The sequence below is a fragment of the Pundamilia nyererei genome, unplaced genomic scaffold (genome assembly GCF_000239375.1).
Source record: "Pundamilia nyererei isolate P.nyererei 1_Seehausen unplaced genomic scaffold, PunNye1.0 scaffold00017, whole genome shotgun sequence".
NCBI lineage: Eukaryota > Metazoa > Chordata > Actinopteri > Cichliformes > Cichlidae > Pundamilia > Pundamilia nyererei.
In genome coordinates, this window is record NW_005187418.1 from 890,218 (window position 1) to 907,526 (window position 17,309).

General features: G+C 40.6%; 1 protein-coding gene across 2 annotated transcripts in view; it reads left to right on the forward strand.

Moving 5' to 3' along the window:
• Positions 1–17,309, forward strand: part of fmnl1b (formin-like 1b) — a 36,450-nt gene that overhangs the window by 9,511 nt on the left and 9,630 nt on the right. For both annotated transcript variants that reach the window (XM_005725729.2, XM_013908970.1), the window contains exons 2-16: positions 2,404–2,487; positions 3,430–3,513; positions 4,371–4,444; positions 4,704–4,787; positions 4,914–5,057; positions 6,043–6,130; positions 6,494–6,570; positions 8,168–8,261; positions 11,011–11,085; positions 13,191–13,301; positions 13,417–13,566; positions 14,415–14,516; positions 15,825–16,038; positions 16,521–16,724; positions 17,062–17,186. In XM_005725729.2, coding sequence (XP_005725786.1) covers positions 2,404–2,487; positions 3,430–3,513; positions 4,371–4,444; positions 4,704–4,787; positions 4,914–5,057; positions 6,043–6,130; positions 6,494–6,570; positions 8,168–8,261; positions 11,011–11,085; positions 13,191–13,301; positions 13,417–13,566; positions 14,415–14,516; positions 15,825–16,038; positions 16,521–16,724; positions 17,062–17,186 — 1,710 coding nt within the window. The remainder of the gene's footprint in view (positions 1–2,403; positions 2,488–3,429; positions 3,514–4,370; positions 4,445–4,703; positions 4,788–4,913; positions 5,058–6,042; positions 6,131–6,493; positions 6,571–8,167; positions 8,262–11,010; positions 11,086–13,190; positions 13,302–13,416; positions 13,567–14,414; positions 14,517–15,824; positions 16,039–16,520; positions 16,725–17,061; positions 17,187–17,309) is intronic.

Genomic DNA, 17,309 nt, shown 5'->3' on the forward strand with positions numbered 1-17,309 from the left:
CACACACACACAATATGATTTAAAGTCTGATAACTTACAAGGTTTTTGTGTTTGTGGGTCACACACAGGTCTGTGTTATGTTACTATATTGGAGCCAAAGCCATGTCGTGTCCTGCTAATGTTGTATTTTAAACCCAACACTGGAAAATGCCAGTGCTGTTTTTCTCTTTCAGTTTCCATCCGGCCACACATAACCAGCACGTATTGACCCACCAGCTTCATTCATCAGGCTTGATTTATCAGATGCACATCCAGCATTGATCTACTGACCCATTTTCCAGATTGACATGCCTGACAGCTCTCCATCTTTTAGCATTTAGTGGGATTCGGCCTCTACTTCTGGATGAATAAAAAGCCTGACTTACATTTTTGAGAAGTTCAAATTCAGACAGTGGTGTGAATTTGTTTGTTGGTGACATGACAGGGACATTCCTGAGCAGACTGAGTCAGTGTCACTGACACCGCGCTGAGGTTGTGATGCCCGAGTTGCTCAGGATACCAGATAAGATACGAGGAGCTGTGTGTCATGCTTGAGCGGGATTCTCCTGTCGACTAGCCTAGTTTCACAACTCTGTGGGTTATAGTCGGTGCCGCTCGTGTGTCTGTGTTTGTTGTTTGGGACACCACCCAGTTGTGAAAATGGGAGGAATGTGGTGACAATCTTTTATCTTTACTTCTCAGCAACTTTTATAATCTGATATCAGTTATCATAAACAAAAGCAAATGTCTGGTTGACAGTATCTGACTCATCTGTCAAACAGCTGACATCAGGAGTATAGAACCAGCAGCATCCTGACTTGCACTTTATCAGAGGGGAGGATCAGCACACACTCTTCAAAACACAATGTGAACTAAAATCCCGCTCTGAGACGTAGGCTATATGTGATTAAACTGCAGTGTAACATGACAGCATACAGCTGATAATTACAAAGACCTGTGACTCTCAGAGTAACTCACTGCCAGACTTATAACGGCCTGCAGCAGAGTCTTTAATTATTGAAGATGTCGTCAAAGGGGCTTGAGAGGACCCCGTGCCTGTGACCATGTTGGTTCCTGGAAGATCTCCATGTTCACACATTCACATGACTGTTTTTCAACACAGAATGTATCTGTAAATAATTCAGAGCACAGAGAGATCAATGAGAATATAGGTTACTGTGGCAGCATGGTCTGATGCTGTTTAAAAATGAAAAATAACGCACAGTAGGCCTTCTTTCACAAGCCTCTTTAAGAAAGAGCTACAAAGTAGCATGGTAGAATTATATATATGGGTATTAGAGCCATTGTAGATAAAAAATAAATAAATAAATTACAGACCAGAGGATGAGGGTAATCGACTGTGTAAACAACAAAATAGAAGAGCAATGCAGATATCTGCTGTTTAGTGTTGAGTAACACCGCTAAAATGCTAGAATTTGGATGGTTTGTACTACACAATAATGCTGTTCTTCTTTTAAATATGTCATTAAAAAGCCCACACACAGTGGAGAAGTTCAGTTTAGTGACTCCAGCTAGCGGCGGTGAAGCGTAGTACACACTGACCACTTACAAAAGCCTGTGATAAACAGGTGCATTTAAAGTCTCCACATTCTCACACAAGAAACGCCTCAGTTACTCCAACATCCAACCAGAAGAGCAGTCTGACCACACCTTGCATGTATGTGAGCCATTAAAACAATGATCAATATTAATCTTAAATAGCATTTCTTAAAAAATGTCAAATTGTCCTTTTGTCCTCAATAGAACATGTACCTCACTATTTTATTTTTTATTTATTCATTTTTTGTGGTAATTGCTGTTGCATCATAATAGGCTAAGTATATGAACTGTAACTTGCTTGTGTTGAGCAACATTTACCTAGTTTGTACTTGTAGTTGTTGTAGTTGTACACTAAGAATGCTGAAGTTATTTACTTTGCAGTCTTATTGTAGATTTCAATGGTGCAGCAGCTCCGACACACCTTTAGGACACACCTTTGTTCAAAATACAAATTAGCATTTGACTACCAAAATGAGTGATTTCACATGGACCTGAGTGTAATCAAACTGTAAATGTGGAACATTTATATGATTCTAATGATCGCAGTGTACGCATATGAATGTCTATGTGTACTGTCTGCTCTGCAATGGGGTAAATCCCAGTTATTTTGATTTTCCTATGTTTTATTTTCATTCATCGTTCCCCTGTGGATATCATGTTACACCCTTCATTTGTGTTTGTTTCACATGTCACATTCAACATAAGTGCCCGTACATAAGTGAACCATCAACAGCGTTTGTATCTCTGACTTTCTTTGACTTACCTCTACATAAAAAGTGAACAATGTGAAAAGTTCTGCAGGTTATTGCTTCCAATCGACAGATTTGACTTTTTAACATTTATTTCATGTGTTTCTGCTTCCAGAACACGATGAATCTTCCTCCAGACAAGGTCAAGATCCTCAGCCAGTACGACAGTGAGAAGAAGTGGGACCTGATCTGTGACCAGGTAGACTTTCAATATTCTGTTCAGGACTTATTTACTTTTTTTTTTTTTAATTCTAATAAACTGTAACTGAGTTTTTCTGTTGCAGTGGGTTGAGCTGCAAAGAACAAAAAAGGCCTGCAAGGAGAAGTCTATAAGGCTTAAGAAAATACAAATGTTTTGGAGACAACAGAAAAAAGGAGAAATAAAGATGTTCCTAAAAACATGCATTTCTTATTATTTTATAGTCATAACAGTGAAAGACAAAGATTTTAAAATCCTACAGACCCTCCTATTACTCTACCTGCACACTGGGGTTTATGCTCAGCAGGCAGTGATACAGCACAAATTACCGCAGCAATGTAAACACTGACAATGAGGTAAATGTAAAGTTACCTCGCTAAGCAAGAGATTCTGCTTTGTAGTAAAGTACATGTTAATAGGCTTGGAATGTAAACAAACATGAGAAGCCATTAAAGGTAGATAAAAGAAGAAACATTAAAGGACGGTTTTAATTAATTAACCGAATTGAACTTCTTGTAAGGTGGCTGAATGCCAAACTTAAGAAACCAACACAGACTTACGTATACACTAACACAAGGAAGCTCATCAATATTGTACACCACCATAGCAACTACAAGAGAGTCCATAACAACCTGTGTGTTGATGCGAGAGCGATAGATAAACCCGTCGCTGTCATACAGCTTCTCAAGTAAACAGTTTGGCACATTTCAGAAAGTGTCAGCTTTTTGGTTTAACTAAAGGCCGTGAACAGTGAAAAGTGTGTGTGTGAGAACGTAGCCGCTGCATGGCAGTCGAATCATTTCAACCATTTGCATAACTGAGGCGGTGTAATCAGCCTGTTCCTGTGAGACCCCAGCTGAGCTCTGCCCTGCCTTCCCCATCGCTGCAGCGCTGCAATCAAACATAATTAGAGGTCTGAATGTTTCTTTCCTCCATCTTTAGGAGCGCTTTCAAGTGAAGAATCCACCATCTGCTTACTTGGAGAAGCTGAAGAGCTTTGTGGATCACGGAGGAGTCAGTCGAAAGGTACATCTGAGCAAACTCAAATCAAACATTTTAATTTCAAGCTTCTGTTTGTTTTCGAAAAGTAAACATGAACTTCTTGAAAAAGCCTCATTGATTTTAGACCTTTTGATAAAATTCTTGAGCTTTTTGAGGCAGGAAATAGAACGGCACCACAAATATTTTACTGTAAGAAATATTTGTGGGTTGAAGTTGGCCCTGTCTGTTCAGGCAGAGTTACTTTGTGTGCTGTGATTACTGTTCTGTACTTATTAAAAATATTTAGGACACCCCTGTTCCTGACTGCAAATATATCCAGCATTCCTTTATCATGTTATGTAAAGCCAACACCTGGATAAGCCAAGGTTCATAGACTATAGAGCCTTGGCTATATGTTTGGAAAAACTGAAATGTTTCTATTTAATTCTTTAAAAATAATAAAAGAAAACCTCCAAACTGCTCTGGTTAGTCAGTAGCTATGCAGTGACACACCTCCAGCTAAGCCTTCTGGCAATATGCAGTCTTTTTTCATCACCTGTAATCTAAAAGTATTTCAAATATTGGTATTTCAGCTGTTTTATCCAACAAACTAAGTGCAAACTAAATCCAGTCCAGTCCAGTCCATGCAACTAAAAGACCACCTGATAGCTCCGTAGCTCGCAGAACCACCTTTAGCTTTAGTAATGTTGTTTTTTTGTTTGTTTGTTTTGAATTATCAGTTTCTCGAACCTGAAAAAGCAGGTTCTTTAGGTGGATTACTTTAAATGGATGAAGAGCAGAGAGGCACATAATGATCAATTACTTAATATATTATAATGAGTATAATAAGATATCTTTAAGTATTTTTTGACCTCATTCTCACCTTGTATATGCTTTATCAGTTTAGGAGACGCGTCCAGGAATCCACACAGGTCCTGAGAGAGCTGGAGATTTCCCTGAGGACCAATCACATCGGGTGAGTCTCTCCCATGTGGGTACAATATGATTGTACCATTGATAGAGATAAGAAGCTGATTATAGCACACAAATTACACCGAAGCAATGAAGTCAAATAAAAATGTGAATTCTTCAACCACGTGTAACACATTTAATCAAATATAGTGTATATTAGCAAAATTACAACTTTAACTCGTGTTTTTAAAACACTTCTTTACTAACTTTTTCTGCCATGCTCTGCCTCTGAGTTACATTTGTTTTGTGTTGTCCTGCTGTAGCTGGGCTCAGGAGTTCTTAAATGAGGAGAACCAGGGTTTGGACGTTCTTGTGGATTATCTGTCTGTCGCCCACAGCGCTGTCACGTAGGTATCAGCTTAAAAGTTATCTCAGAACAGTCGATGCTGAACTGTCTCAGCCACACAGTCACTCACTAGTCCAAGAAGGTCACAAAACTTAATTAACATTACTTTTTATGGTGATACTCACAGGTATGAGGTGGAGACTGTGGACAACGGCACGCTGCCCACAGACAAAGGCAAAACTACTGACAAACCAGGGGAAGATCTGAAAAGAAGTGCCAGCAACTCACCCACACACAGCGCCTTGAAGGGCGGCAAGGCCTTCACAGTCAGGTACAGTGTGACAAACACCAAAAGCACAGTGACAAATTTATGGGCTACTTTAATTTATTTCATTGTTATTACATTAAAATGACTTACTGATGTTATTGATACTCTGAAAAGTGAGAAAAGTAACATTTTAAACTGACTTAAGTGTTTATCCAAAAACAAGTTTTCTAAAAATAGACACATGGCCGAGGGTATATCGACAGCACGCCCATGATCCACATCTCACTGCAAAACTTGTTAAGGATTTCTTAAAGCTGGCTGCAGGGACCTATTTCCATTCAGCTGATGTAGTCGTAGGAGCTCATTCTCAACCCTGGAGACTCAATTAGTACCACTTTAAAAAGCTGCCGATGTGGCTAATTTACACGTAAAGTGTCCTTTGGAGTGTGTGCTGTGAGGCACTGTTTTAATGCATAAGTGAGAGTGATTGGTCACTCCTAACAGGTCATTTGGGAATGAGCAGGGTCACATGCTTTTAAACTCAAATCATGATCTCCTCCTAGCCTTCACCTTCAGCAGCTGCAGACGTGTCCTTCTTATCTTTCTGATGGGAAGTGGCTGCATTCCTCTCATAGCGAGTACGCCTCCTTACGTAGGTGTTTGGGGTCCTTTTGTTCAGACGGGGTGTGCTTAGGTATGAATGTGAAACATGTCGCTAAGTGACGCAAAATACAATTATGAGAGCATGCTCTCAGTGGTTTTGTTTTCATCTGGTGAATGATGGCTGGCATGAGTATTATTTGAAGTATTTACTGCAGACGTTTTTGAGCTTCTTAAAACAGGGTCTGCAGTTTCTGACGATGGACTTTATTTATTTATTTATTTCTAAATGGATTCATTAAGAATTAGTTGGCACATTCTTCTAAAAAAGTGGGTAAATGGGTAATAATTATTGGCTTTATTTTCAGTGCTATTCTAGGTCTTATTAATAAAGCAGCTCTTCAGTTAAGCCTCAGTTAAACCTGGCTGATTTACCTCTCTAAAACAGAAAAGCCTTGAGGAACTCGCGTGTTGTGAGCCAGAAAGATGATGTTCATCTCTGCATCATGTGTCTGCGTGCCATCATGAATTACCAGGTACCTAAAACCACTTACACACTATGTATTATTGTTATTTATTAATTGATCCTTAGAGTTTAACTTTTATTTCCCATCAGTCATTCTCTAAAGATAGCAAAAAATGTCAGAATAGGTAATGTAATTTTTTCATGTTGATATTCACTTATTATACACTTGTCCTTTGCTGTTTTAAATTCATATTAAGAAACAAATGCCATATGTAAGGTCAGAGTTCAGTTCAATTTGAAAGTATTGTTTCATTTCAGCAGTTCATATTGTTTTCTGGTCCACACAAGAGCCACTTAATCTGGTCATGTTTCATTTCATTCTTTAATCTTATTTGGCAAACTGTTGGCAGATTTTTGTGTTTTTTTTACTTAGTCGGGGTTTAACCAAGTGATGAAGCATCCCTCCTGCGTGAACGAGATCACGCTCAGCCTGAACGACAGAAACCCGAGGTAAACACCACGCACAGCCTGAACATGAACCTACAGTGGCTTTCAAAAGTATTCGGCCACCTTGAACTTTTCCACATTTTGTCACATTACAGCCACAAACATGAATCGATTTTATTGGAATTCCACATCAAAGACCAACACAAAGTGGTGCACATGTGAGAAGCTTTGCACATCTACAGACTGAAATCTTTGCCCATTCTTCTTTGCAAAACAGCTCCAGCTCAGTCAGATTAGATGGACAGCGTTTGTGAACAGCAGTTTTCAGATCTTGCCACAGATTCTGGATTGGATTTAGACACCAGACAGGTCAGAGATAAAGTTATTGAGAAATTTAAAGCAGGCTTAGGCTACAAAAAGATTTCCCAAGCCTTGAACATCCCACGGAGCGCTGTTCAAGCCATCATTCAGAAATGGAAGGAGTATGGCACAACTGTAAACCTACCAAGACAAGGCCGTCCACCTAAACTCACAGGCCCAACAAGGAGAGCGCTGATCAGAAATGCAGCCAAGAGGCCCATGGTGACTCTGGACGAGCTGCAGAGATCTACAGCTCAGGTGGGGGAATCTGTCCACAGGACAACTATTAGTCGTGCACTGCACAAAGTTGGAAGAGTGGCAAGAAGAAAGCCATTGTTAACAGAAAACCATAAGAAGTCCCGTTTGCAGTTTGCCACAAGCCATGTGGGGACACAGCAAACATGTGGAAGAAGGTGCTCTGGTCACATGAGACCAAAATGCAAAACGCTATGTGTAACTAACACTGCACATCACTCTGAACACACCATCCCCACTGTCAGATATGGTGGTGGCAGCAGCATGCTCTGGGGGGGCTTCTCTTCAGCAGGGACAGGGAAGCTGGTCAGAGTTGATGGGAAGATGGATGGAGCCAAATACAGGACAATCTTGGAAGAAAACCTCTTGGAGTCTGCAAAAGACTTGAGACTGGGGTGAAGGTTCACCTTCCAGCAGGACAACGACCCTAAACATAAAGCCAGGGCAACAATGGAACGGTTTAAAACAAAACACATCCATGTGTTAGAATGGCCCAGTCAAAGTCCAGATCTAAATCCAATCCAGAATCTGTGGCAAAGAAGAATGGGCAAAGATTTCAGTCTGTAGATGTGCAAAGCTGGTAGAGACTAAAAGACTGGCAGCTGGAACTGCAGCAAGAGGTGGTTCAATAAAGTATTGACTCAGGGGGCTGAATAATTACGCACACCCCACTTTGCAGTTATTTATTTGTAAAAAATGTTTGGAATCATGTCTGATTTCCGTTCAACTTCTCACATGTGCACCACTTTGTGTTGGTCTTTCACGTGGAATTCCAATAAAATAGATTCATGTTTGTGGCTGTAATGTGACAAAATGTGGAAAAGTTCAAGGGGGCCGAATACTTTTGCAAGCCACTGTATACTAAACTATAAGCTGAAAAATGTACAAGAACAATTGATGTGATTATCTGCGAGGTGTTAGTGTTCAGGACGGACTTTAAATGTCCCGCGTCTTTATTAGACATGGGACTAATAAAGGTATCTTATCTTATCTTAAAGTAGTTGCTGGGCATTGCACAGTGCATAAACGTCAATCGTCTTTTCAGGACTAAAGCTCTGGTGCTGGAGCTGCTGGCGGCCGTGTGTTTGGTGAGAGGAGGTCATGACATCATCCTCGCCGCCTTTGACAACTTCAAAGAGGTCAGTAGAGTCATTGCAGTGGCTGACATTCATCACATGTATTTTTGAGGTGTGTCATTGGTAGCTGCCGCTTTAGGAGATTCCTGCTCTCTGTGTGAGCATTAATGAACTGAATTAATTTGAGCTTCTGATTGATTTAATCAGCATTGGTGAACAAGAAGATGACCAGAAATAAGCTGAGACAGCTTCTAGTAGTAATGATGTGTTTTGTTATTTAATTTTTGAAGTTTTGGCCCTCCATACTAAAACATGCACGTTAGATTTAAGCTGGGTGCTCGCTGTAAAGGGGATTTCTCCACCAGTATCTCATTTAGAGCACGAAAAGTTTAGGATTTTTAAGACTCATATGGATACTTAGTAATTTTAAAATGACTATTTTTTTATTCACATTCATTATATGAGTTCTTACCAAAATAATATGAACATATAACTTAAAATATAATGGAAAATATCAGTTAATCCGCTGATCTGGCTGAAATTTAAAGTTTAGGTCATTTAGTAAATAATTTGTGCTGCAAAAATCTGCTTTGTTTTCCAATTTTCTGAACCACATATTCATTTCAGAGGTCTAGGGGTTACCTTGTTATTAGGATACATCCTGGATGGACTGCTTATCCATCACAGGTCTAACATAACTATAGCCAATTTAGAATCACACATTATCCTAAAAGCAGGTCTTTGGACTGATTAGAATCCCAGAGAAACCCCACACAGGAACAAGGAGATCGTGCAAAGCCAACCATGGTTTTAGACCTTCTTTCTGTGTTCAGCAGTGATGACTCATCTTACATTCACACTTAAGGGATCAGAAGCTTAACATAGATCTATGGCACAGCACTCACATACCAGCAGGTTATGGGGGAACCCCAGGTCGAGCTGCCCGCCGTCAGCTGCTCCGTCCAGCTGTTCCTCTGCCAAACAACACTGACCGAAGAGGTATAAATATGTGAAACACTTGCTGAGTGGCCTCTCACCTCTCCTTGACCTTCTTCTGTCTTTGATTGAGAAAGCAGCACCTGTTGCTTCCTGTGGCTGTGGAGACAGAAGCTTAAACCTGAACCAGGAGAAAACATTCAGGAAGTCAAAAGCTGCTCTGCAACAAGCAGACACCCATTAAGTATTTCTTTCAGTTGCTTACAGCGAGCTAAACTGACCCCTCGTATTAAATTGCTTCTTTGGTCACTGTTATGTTAATTTAAATATTCAAATTTAAGCACATCTCACATTTGAGCTCATTTTAAATAATGTATTTACCCTGGAGGAGTACAAAACACAGAACAATTTTATTTCAATTTATACTTAAAGAGGATCTTTTCTCTATTTCTCGCTCTGCATTTTTTATTAAAGGATCTGATTACGGTAGCTTTGCATCATTCACAGTTTAAAATAATCCCTATTTCTCTTATACTGAGTTTCATTGATCTTCTGCTTCTGAGGCCATGTTGTCCGGGGCTTTTTGCACTTGATTATGTCTCCCAAGGCTAATTAGTCCTGGGTGAAGGGGCAAATGAAGAGTCATGAAAAACAAAAAATCCAGGATCCAGTTTACCCTGCCTGGCATAGAGTAACCGGGGCACCACCCTGGAGCCAGGAGCAGGCGAGGGGGAGTGCCTACTGGCAAGGCCTCACCCATGGGGCCTGCAGGGCACAGCTTGAAGAGGAGACATGGGTCTGTCCTCCTGTGAATGCATGGATGAATGAATGGATGCCATTCGGAGATCTTTAGATGCTCTGAAATCTCACCTACCACGCAATATCCTTGGGAATTGGTTGGTTGGCCAGTCGTCAAGTTGTTAAGACAGAAAATAAGACCCCTGTCATCTCTAAAGCAGCTCTGTGTGTTCAGGTCAATGCCATTCTTTCATGTTTTGGTGTTTGCGGAGTTTCTTTAAAAAGACTTTTATATACATGTTAAAAAAAATGAAGTGATGAATTAAACACCCGTCCGTTTGTAAACCCTCTGGCTGCATCAGCTTTAACCCGTTTGATTAATGTGGCATCGATTATCAGAGCTGTGACTCGAGTGTCACCGTGAGCGGAGCTTGTCGTCGGTGCCGCAGCAGTGTCGGCATGTGTGTGTGGGCGAGAGCTGGAAGAAGATGGGGAGAGCGATAGAGGCGGCCGGGCGCGGGGCCAGGAGCTGGCTCATGTGTCCCTCAGCAGCAGAACATGGGCTTTGTTTAGGGTTGTGCTGGCTGTTCGATTGGCCTGCTGCATTATTCAGTGGACATGAGTGGGCAAGAAAGGGGCAGGTAGATTACCACACAGCAACGGATGAGACAGGGAACTTGCTGACATGCCAGCAGTTAGGAAAACACAGTCATAAAGAAGCCACGTTTTCTCTGCCAGGAAATCATGCGGCACACAAACACCGGGGATTGTTTACACCTGCAGAGCGAGCTGCAATCATCCTGTGCTGCTTTTATTACAACCATTATTTCTGTTTGTCCCTGAAATGAGCTGAATTTCTCCACAAACAGCCGACAGAGCCTCCTCTCTCTCAACGCTGCGCTGTTTAATTAGACCGCATGTTTGCTGAAATCCTGATGCATCGTTACGGCTGCAACAATGTTTCTGTGTGAGCACACTGCCCCCATGTGTGCACACACGGGGAAGGCAGCAAGCTCCAAATCTCCACGGACGTCACCTAGATTTATAAACCTGCAATGGGCACAATAAAAAGAATAAGAGGGTTGAATACTCAGCTGCTGTTTGATCTGATCTTTATTATTATTATTATTGTTTTCAGGTTTGTGGGGAGAAAAACCGATTCGAGAAGCTCATTGAGTATTTCCACAATGAAGAAAGCAACATCGACTTCATGGTAAAGCAGCAATTGCATTCAAATACATGCATGCAAAACACTTTTCAGGTTCACCATGTAATGACAACATATGAACATTTATTTGTAAAGTAGAAAACATCAACATAAAAAAGAAAAGTGCACGGATAACAAAAGAACAGGAAATAAAAACATGACATAGAACCAGAAAAAGAGTGTGATTAAATTGGAAGACGACAGGATTTAAATATCAGGTAAATCTATAATGTGAGAGCAAGACTGTGCAAGGCTTCAAAATAATACGTTTGTTATTCTGAACCTGCTCTATAAGCTGTCCTTCTAAAGTTTTCATGCAACGAGATTCAGCTGATCTATAAAAATACGTCACATTTGTCTTTTTGGCAAATGTTCAGTTTTTTGTCTAACAAGCAAAAGATCCCAGATTTATTCCCAGCAGGAGACACAGATCCCTTTGGGGCGGTGTCAGAAAGAGCATCTGGCATAAAAACTGCCAAATCCAACATGTGGAGCTGCCAGATGTTGAGTCCCCTTAAGCAATTGACAGAGGTAGACAATTCCTGTCATCAGGAATAACGTTTAGTCTGTGATCTACCTGGTCAGTCTCCGGCCTCTTAATGAGTGTCGATGTTATCCTCAGGTTGAATAAGGTCAGCTCTAAACTGACATTACTACATCCCTCCAGGTTGATGCTCTGTCAGCGTAATTTCAAAATGAACATTTTCTTTGAATTTGGTGTGCAAATCATGAAAAAAGGCCCTAAATTAAACCTGCTTTTACTCTGCAGTAATAATATGATTTTTTAAAGAAATGCATAATCATCAGGGATGTGAAATTCCCTTGAAAAATGTTTGTGTTTGTAACATCTGTGATTTAACAATCTCTCCTCGTGTCTGTACAGCTGCAGCAGATTGTTGTAAATCATTTGTTGATTGATTGATTAACTGTAGACCTGAGATGGGGCTTCAGTTGGAGTTGACTGGTGGTGTTTTTCTAATACTGGTAACTGCCAGAAAAAAAAGAATAAATCTATTATTTATGTGCACAATTTGCTCTGGGACACAAAAAGTCCTCCTTTGTGTGAGAATTTACAAAAACAAGCTAAAATAATAAAGAATAGGGGTAATTAGTTTTTATAATTGAAAGCTTTCAGGCTGAGCCTTTTGTAAAATGACAGCTTTTCTTTTAATTAGACAGATTGTGTGCAATTATATATAATATGCAGAGTGCTGTGAAGAAGGCTTGTGTATTCCTAAAAGTTTGTTCTCCACTTTCTTTTACACAAGATCAGAGCTGTAAGTAGAACAGCTGAGGACGGTAATCCAAAGTCTGCCACGAATTCAGAATTTAATTTAATGATGTCGTAAATTTGCAGGAGAGGCGTTTATTTAAGGTTACTTTAGGAGACGGGAGGAACAAAACTCCTCGACTAATCAACGAATCGATCAGGAAACAAAAAAGAAAAATGCAAACTGCAGCTTCCCGGAGCCCAAGATAACAATCTAATAACTAAAGTTAATGAGTTTGTAGTAACAAAAAGAAACGCAACACAATTTCACCCCTGAGAAGTGATTATTGCTGCAGTTGTTTATTGGGAAAAAAAAAGAACAATTAGCGAGTTTAGTTTTAACGGTTTTCAGTGTTTCCTCAGTCAGCTGCAGGAGCGGCTGCCAGCTGTCTGGAGCTGCGTTTTAGTCCGCTTGAAATCTGCAGAACTTTTAATTGGCCTCTTTAAACTTAAAAAACTCAAAGTGGGAAACTCTGGACAATTACCAACAACTTCACTGAGAAGCAGATGGTCTGAGGTCACAAAATATGCCTTCCACCAAAGTGAACATTACCGAGCCTGTGTGAAACATTTTATGTCAGCGGTACTTGTTCACACGTCGTGTTCTGAAGCTCGTGTCTAATATTGTGCAGCAGCTGCTCGTGTCAGCAGTTTGGCCTCCTCGCTTTCATTAGCTCTACTGACGTTCTGCTCTCTGTAAGCAGACTTTCTTTACGTCGCGCGGGTAAACTTTTAAACTTGTAGCCCCTGTCCTGGTGATGGTCCTGGTGATGGTGTCGGACACTGGTCTGAGTAGGTGACGCTGCTTCCTGTTGCACAAATGAATTCCTTTTGCCACCAGGTTGCCTGTATGCAGTTCATCAACATTGTGGTCCACTCAGTGGAAAACATGAACTTCAGAGTCCACCTCCAGTACGAGTTCACGCAGCATGGCCTGGATGAATACCTGGAGGCAAGTGTAAACTTGTTTGCCAAATTAACAGCTTTAAACTTCTCTTAGACTCAGAGTCACAGCTTTCAGTTAAACTGAGTTGATTATTTTTTACTCTGGTGTTTTCTCTTTGTAGAAATTGAAGTTCACAGAGAGCGACAGGCTGCTGGTGCAGATTCAGGCCTACCTGGACAACGTGTTCGATGTTGGCGCTTTGCTGGAGGACGCTGAGACCAAGAACGCATTGCTAGAACACATGGAGGAACTGCAGGAACACAACGCGCAGGTCTGGATGTAAATGCATTAAATACAAACTAACCTTAAAGACAGTCTGTATCATATCAGCATGATTTCCATCAGTCCGGCCAGGACAGGTTTTCAAATAAACCTGTGAGTGTGGATGAGCACGCTCACAGGTGCAATGGTCACATGGACCTGCTACATGCAGTGTCGCTGATATTTATTCACCTTTCAAAAAACACTACAGAATGACAGGAAATACATCAAGCTGAAATAAACCTGAATATTTTCCAACTTTATTGCTTTAAAGCAAAACTGTAATTGTTTCTTTTATTAAATGCAGCTAGCTTATTAGTTAATCCAAGTCTAAGTCTAATTGAGACATTTCCTCCATTTTTGTGTTTAAGAAATTAAATAATTTCACGGCTGCCACATTGTATCACACAAATGAAGCAGCAGCTGAATCTGTTGAATGATGCAGTTAACAGGAAGCTGATAGGCTCATGGCTCTAAAGCTAACTACCTTAGCCTAGCTTATTCACATTAGCTTCCCTTCTCTAGTAAAATACTTTTTTTTTTTTTTTTTAATTAAGCTACCGAAGAAAAAAATCATACTATGTGTTAAACTCTCCAGCAGCAACATGCGGTTGCTATTTAGATTATCTATACAGAAAAATGTTTGGGTGAAATTTCATGACTTTGTCTGGTAAATGAAAACTTTAAACATTACTGTGATATTAATCATGTAGGAATTCAAAATTACACAAGCAGTACATACATGAGAGAAAATGTAATACATTATAAGTCCACTTTAGTCTTACTTTTCTTCTATGTTTGCTGCTCTCTGTGTAAAAATACATTTACCCATTACCCATGACCACTCTGGTGTCACAGCTCACCAGCAGACTTCAGGAGACCGAGACTGAGGCGATGGAGAAAGCCTCCGAGCTTGAGAAGAAGCTCATTCAGACCACCAAAGAAGTGGAGCTCCTGAAGGTAGAGAACAGCAAGTTCATGCTTACATGTTTTTCATACAGAAACACAGACAGTGCCAAGCAGTCAGATGGTAGCAGAAACATCAGAGCCAACATATCAAACATGAATCCACATCGTGTCACCTGACAGATAAAGGTTCCTAGAATAAGGTAAATGGGCAAATGTGGCTTAAAAACAGAAAAAAAGGCCTTAAATAGAGACATAATAATCCATTTCATGTTTCTGTGCTTTTATCTGTGTCTTCTCTTAAACACCAGAAGAGAAATAGTTCACAAGTAATCACTTTTTAAAGAGTACAGTACATTTATGGTTTTTACTCCAAACATTAACAAAAAGAAAATATTTGAACTCCTTTGTTTTTAAATTGTGCGGAAGATAAAGTCAAATAAAAAGTGCAGTTTTGCTAAATTGAATAATAGTCTGAAATAACTGATCAGCTTTTCTAGAACTGATAACTCAGAGTTTAAAGTTAAACTCAGAGTTGCTTGAACCTGTTTTGTAGATCAGGGCTCAGTTCAAATCCATTTACTGATAAAGACTTAAAAACCACTCAGTTCTGCTTTATAGAGTTTTTTTGCTGCTTGATATTTTTGTTTGTGGTTCCAACACGAGGAAGGGCAAAAGCTCAGCCAGCGATCTTCGTCTTTTTGTTTGTTTTTTGAGTTTTACAGAGAGGAAAAAATCAATCGCTCAGCTCTGCCAGTATCTCAGTAACCTGTAGCCGTTTGTTCTTTTCCATTAGGCTCAAATTTAATTTTCCCTGTTTTGCTGTCCCAAAGCTGTGACCCACTATGATAACTACAGTATACTGAAACCTCACACCTACACCACATGTCCACCACATGGAAGAGATGTGATTTGATTTTTAAGCACCTTTCTGCATATATTTGAATGCTAACGAGGAAAGAAATGCTTCATGAGATGCTGAATTCTCTTTCTCACTTCAGGCTGATGAGTTCAAATTAGTAGCAGACATGTAGCATGCAGAGACAAACGTGTTGGCGTTGAAGTACAGCTTTGAAAATAGAGGAACTAATTGGCTTAATTAGGGAGAGACTGATTGTTCTTGTGAACGTTAGTCAAGAAAAAGCACATAGCAGCACTCTCACCGCAGGTACCCCACCTGGTGAAGATGATCTGATTAGAGTTTAGTGTTGCAGCTGCATAAATCTGCATATTAATGAGCCAAAGTGTTGTGAGCACGCATGTCCTTTTGCCAAGACGATCACACCAGATCACATATTTCTTTTTTTTAAGCTGACAGAACAGGTCCAGCCTGATTAAAGCCACATCTGCTCTGTGTCACAGGAGAGTCTGCGGGAGTCTCGCTCGCAGGTGATTCTGCTGCAGCAGCGAGAGCAAGAACGTGAGCTCAAGCAGGAGAAAGAACAAGACACCCAGGCCCTGAAGGAGCTCGAGGTCAAAGTTCAGGCTCTGGTGGACCAGGGTCTTGTCCAAATGGGGCGCTCTTCCTCTGGACACCTAGCAGTTCAGGTGGTGCAGCAGAACAAGAAGCAGAAAGGTCGGCAATGTTTTATCACACCTTCCTAAATCCTCAGTAACCACACATACACTCACAGCGTGAACAATTCAACTTTGAGTTTTATGAGCTGGATTCAGAAGTTCCCTTTTTTAGTGACAAGATAGCTGTGCTGCACCTATCCAGGTAACGTCAGGGTGAACTCTGGGTTTACAGCATTACAAAGGTGATGCGCTGGTGGTACATTTTCATGGTAACTTACCTGCACACAGACAAGGCCTACCTCCAATTTCTGTTTTTATAACTCAAGATAAGAGATCAAAAGATCTGAAACCGCCATTGAGTCCGAAAAGTGCATCGCCAGTCCGAGATGATACTTCAGACCTTGGTGTGCGGATAATTAGAAGCTCTTTGTATTTCCCTGACGGGCATCATTATGGGATATTGATTCGTGTAATCAGATTTATTCCTTAATTACAGCTACATTGTAACTGCAAGTTGATGTGTAGACTATTTCCTGACAGCTGCAGATCAGGTCGATACAGGAAACAACCTTCAGGCCGTTCCTACAACAGAAGTTCCTCCACAGTCGGTACAAGCTCCTCCTCCCCCTCCTCCTCCACTTCCAGCTCCGTCCTCAACCACAGCTCCACCTCCACCTCCTCCACCACCATCAGCTCTCCTGCCTTCTGGAGGCAGTAGGACGGAGGCGTCAGCAGGGACCTCAAGTGAGTCCACAATCACTTGTCCTTTATATCTTAAAGAAGAGATGATTTTTTTCTTTTTATACATCAAACTTGAAAATGAAGAATGATTACAACAAGCAAAAGTTTCCAGCTTTTATCGAACTGATTGTAGAGATTTAAAAAAATGTTAAACTTTATAGAAAATCAAGAAATACCACAGAGAGGAGACATGTTGGAGAAACCAAAGTTTTCCAGCTCCACTTTGGGAACTTTTAGTAAAGATTTCAGTGTCTTTTCTTGTGAAAGTAACAAACGGCAGATTCCCCAACGCAATATTTAGGAAGATATCTCTGTTACAATACGAACATTTCTCTTACAGACTGTAAAAAGAAGAAGGCCATTCAAACCAAATACCGCATGCCGCTGTTCAACTGGCAGGCTCTCAAATCCAACCAGGTCGCAGGAACAATCTTCAGTGAGGTGGACGACGAGCACATCTTAGAGGTTTGTTCATGTTTCCTCTGCTGTCCCAAAAACATCTGGACCTGGGTTCCTTCATGGACAGTATTTACAAGATGCACGCAGCCAACATGATCACACCTGCTGGTTTTTGTTGCTGCATTTTGG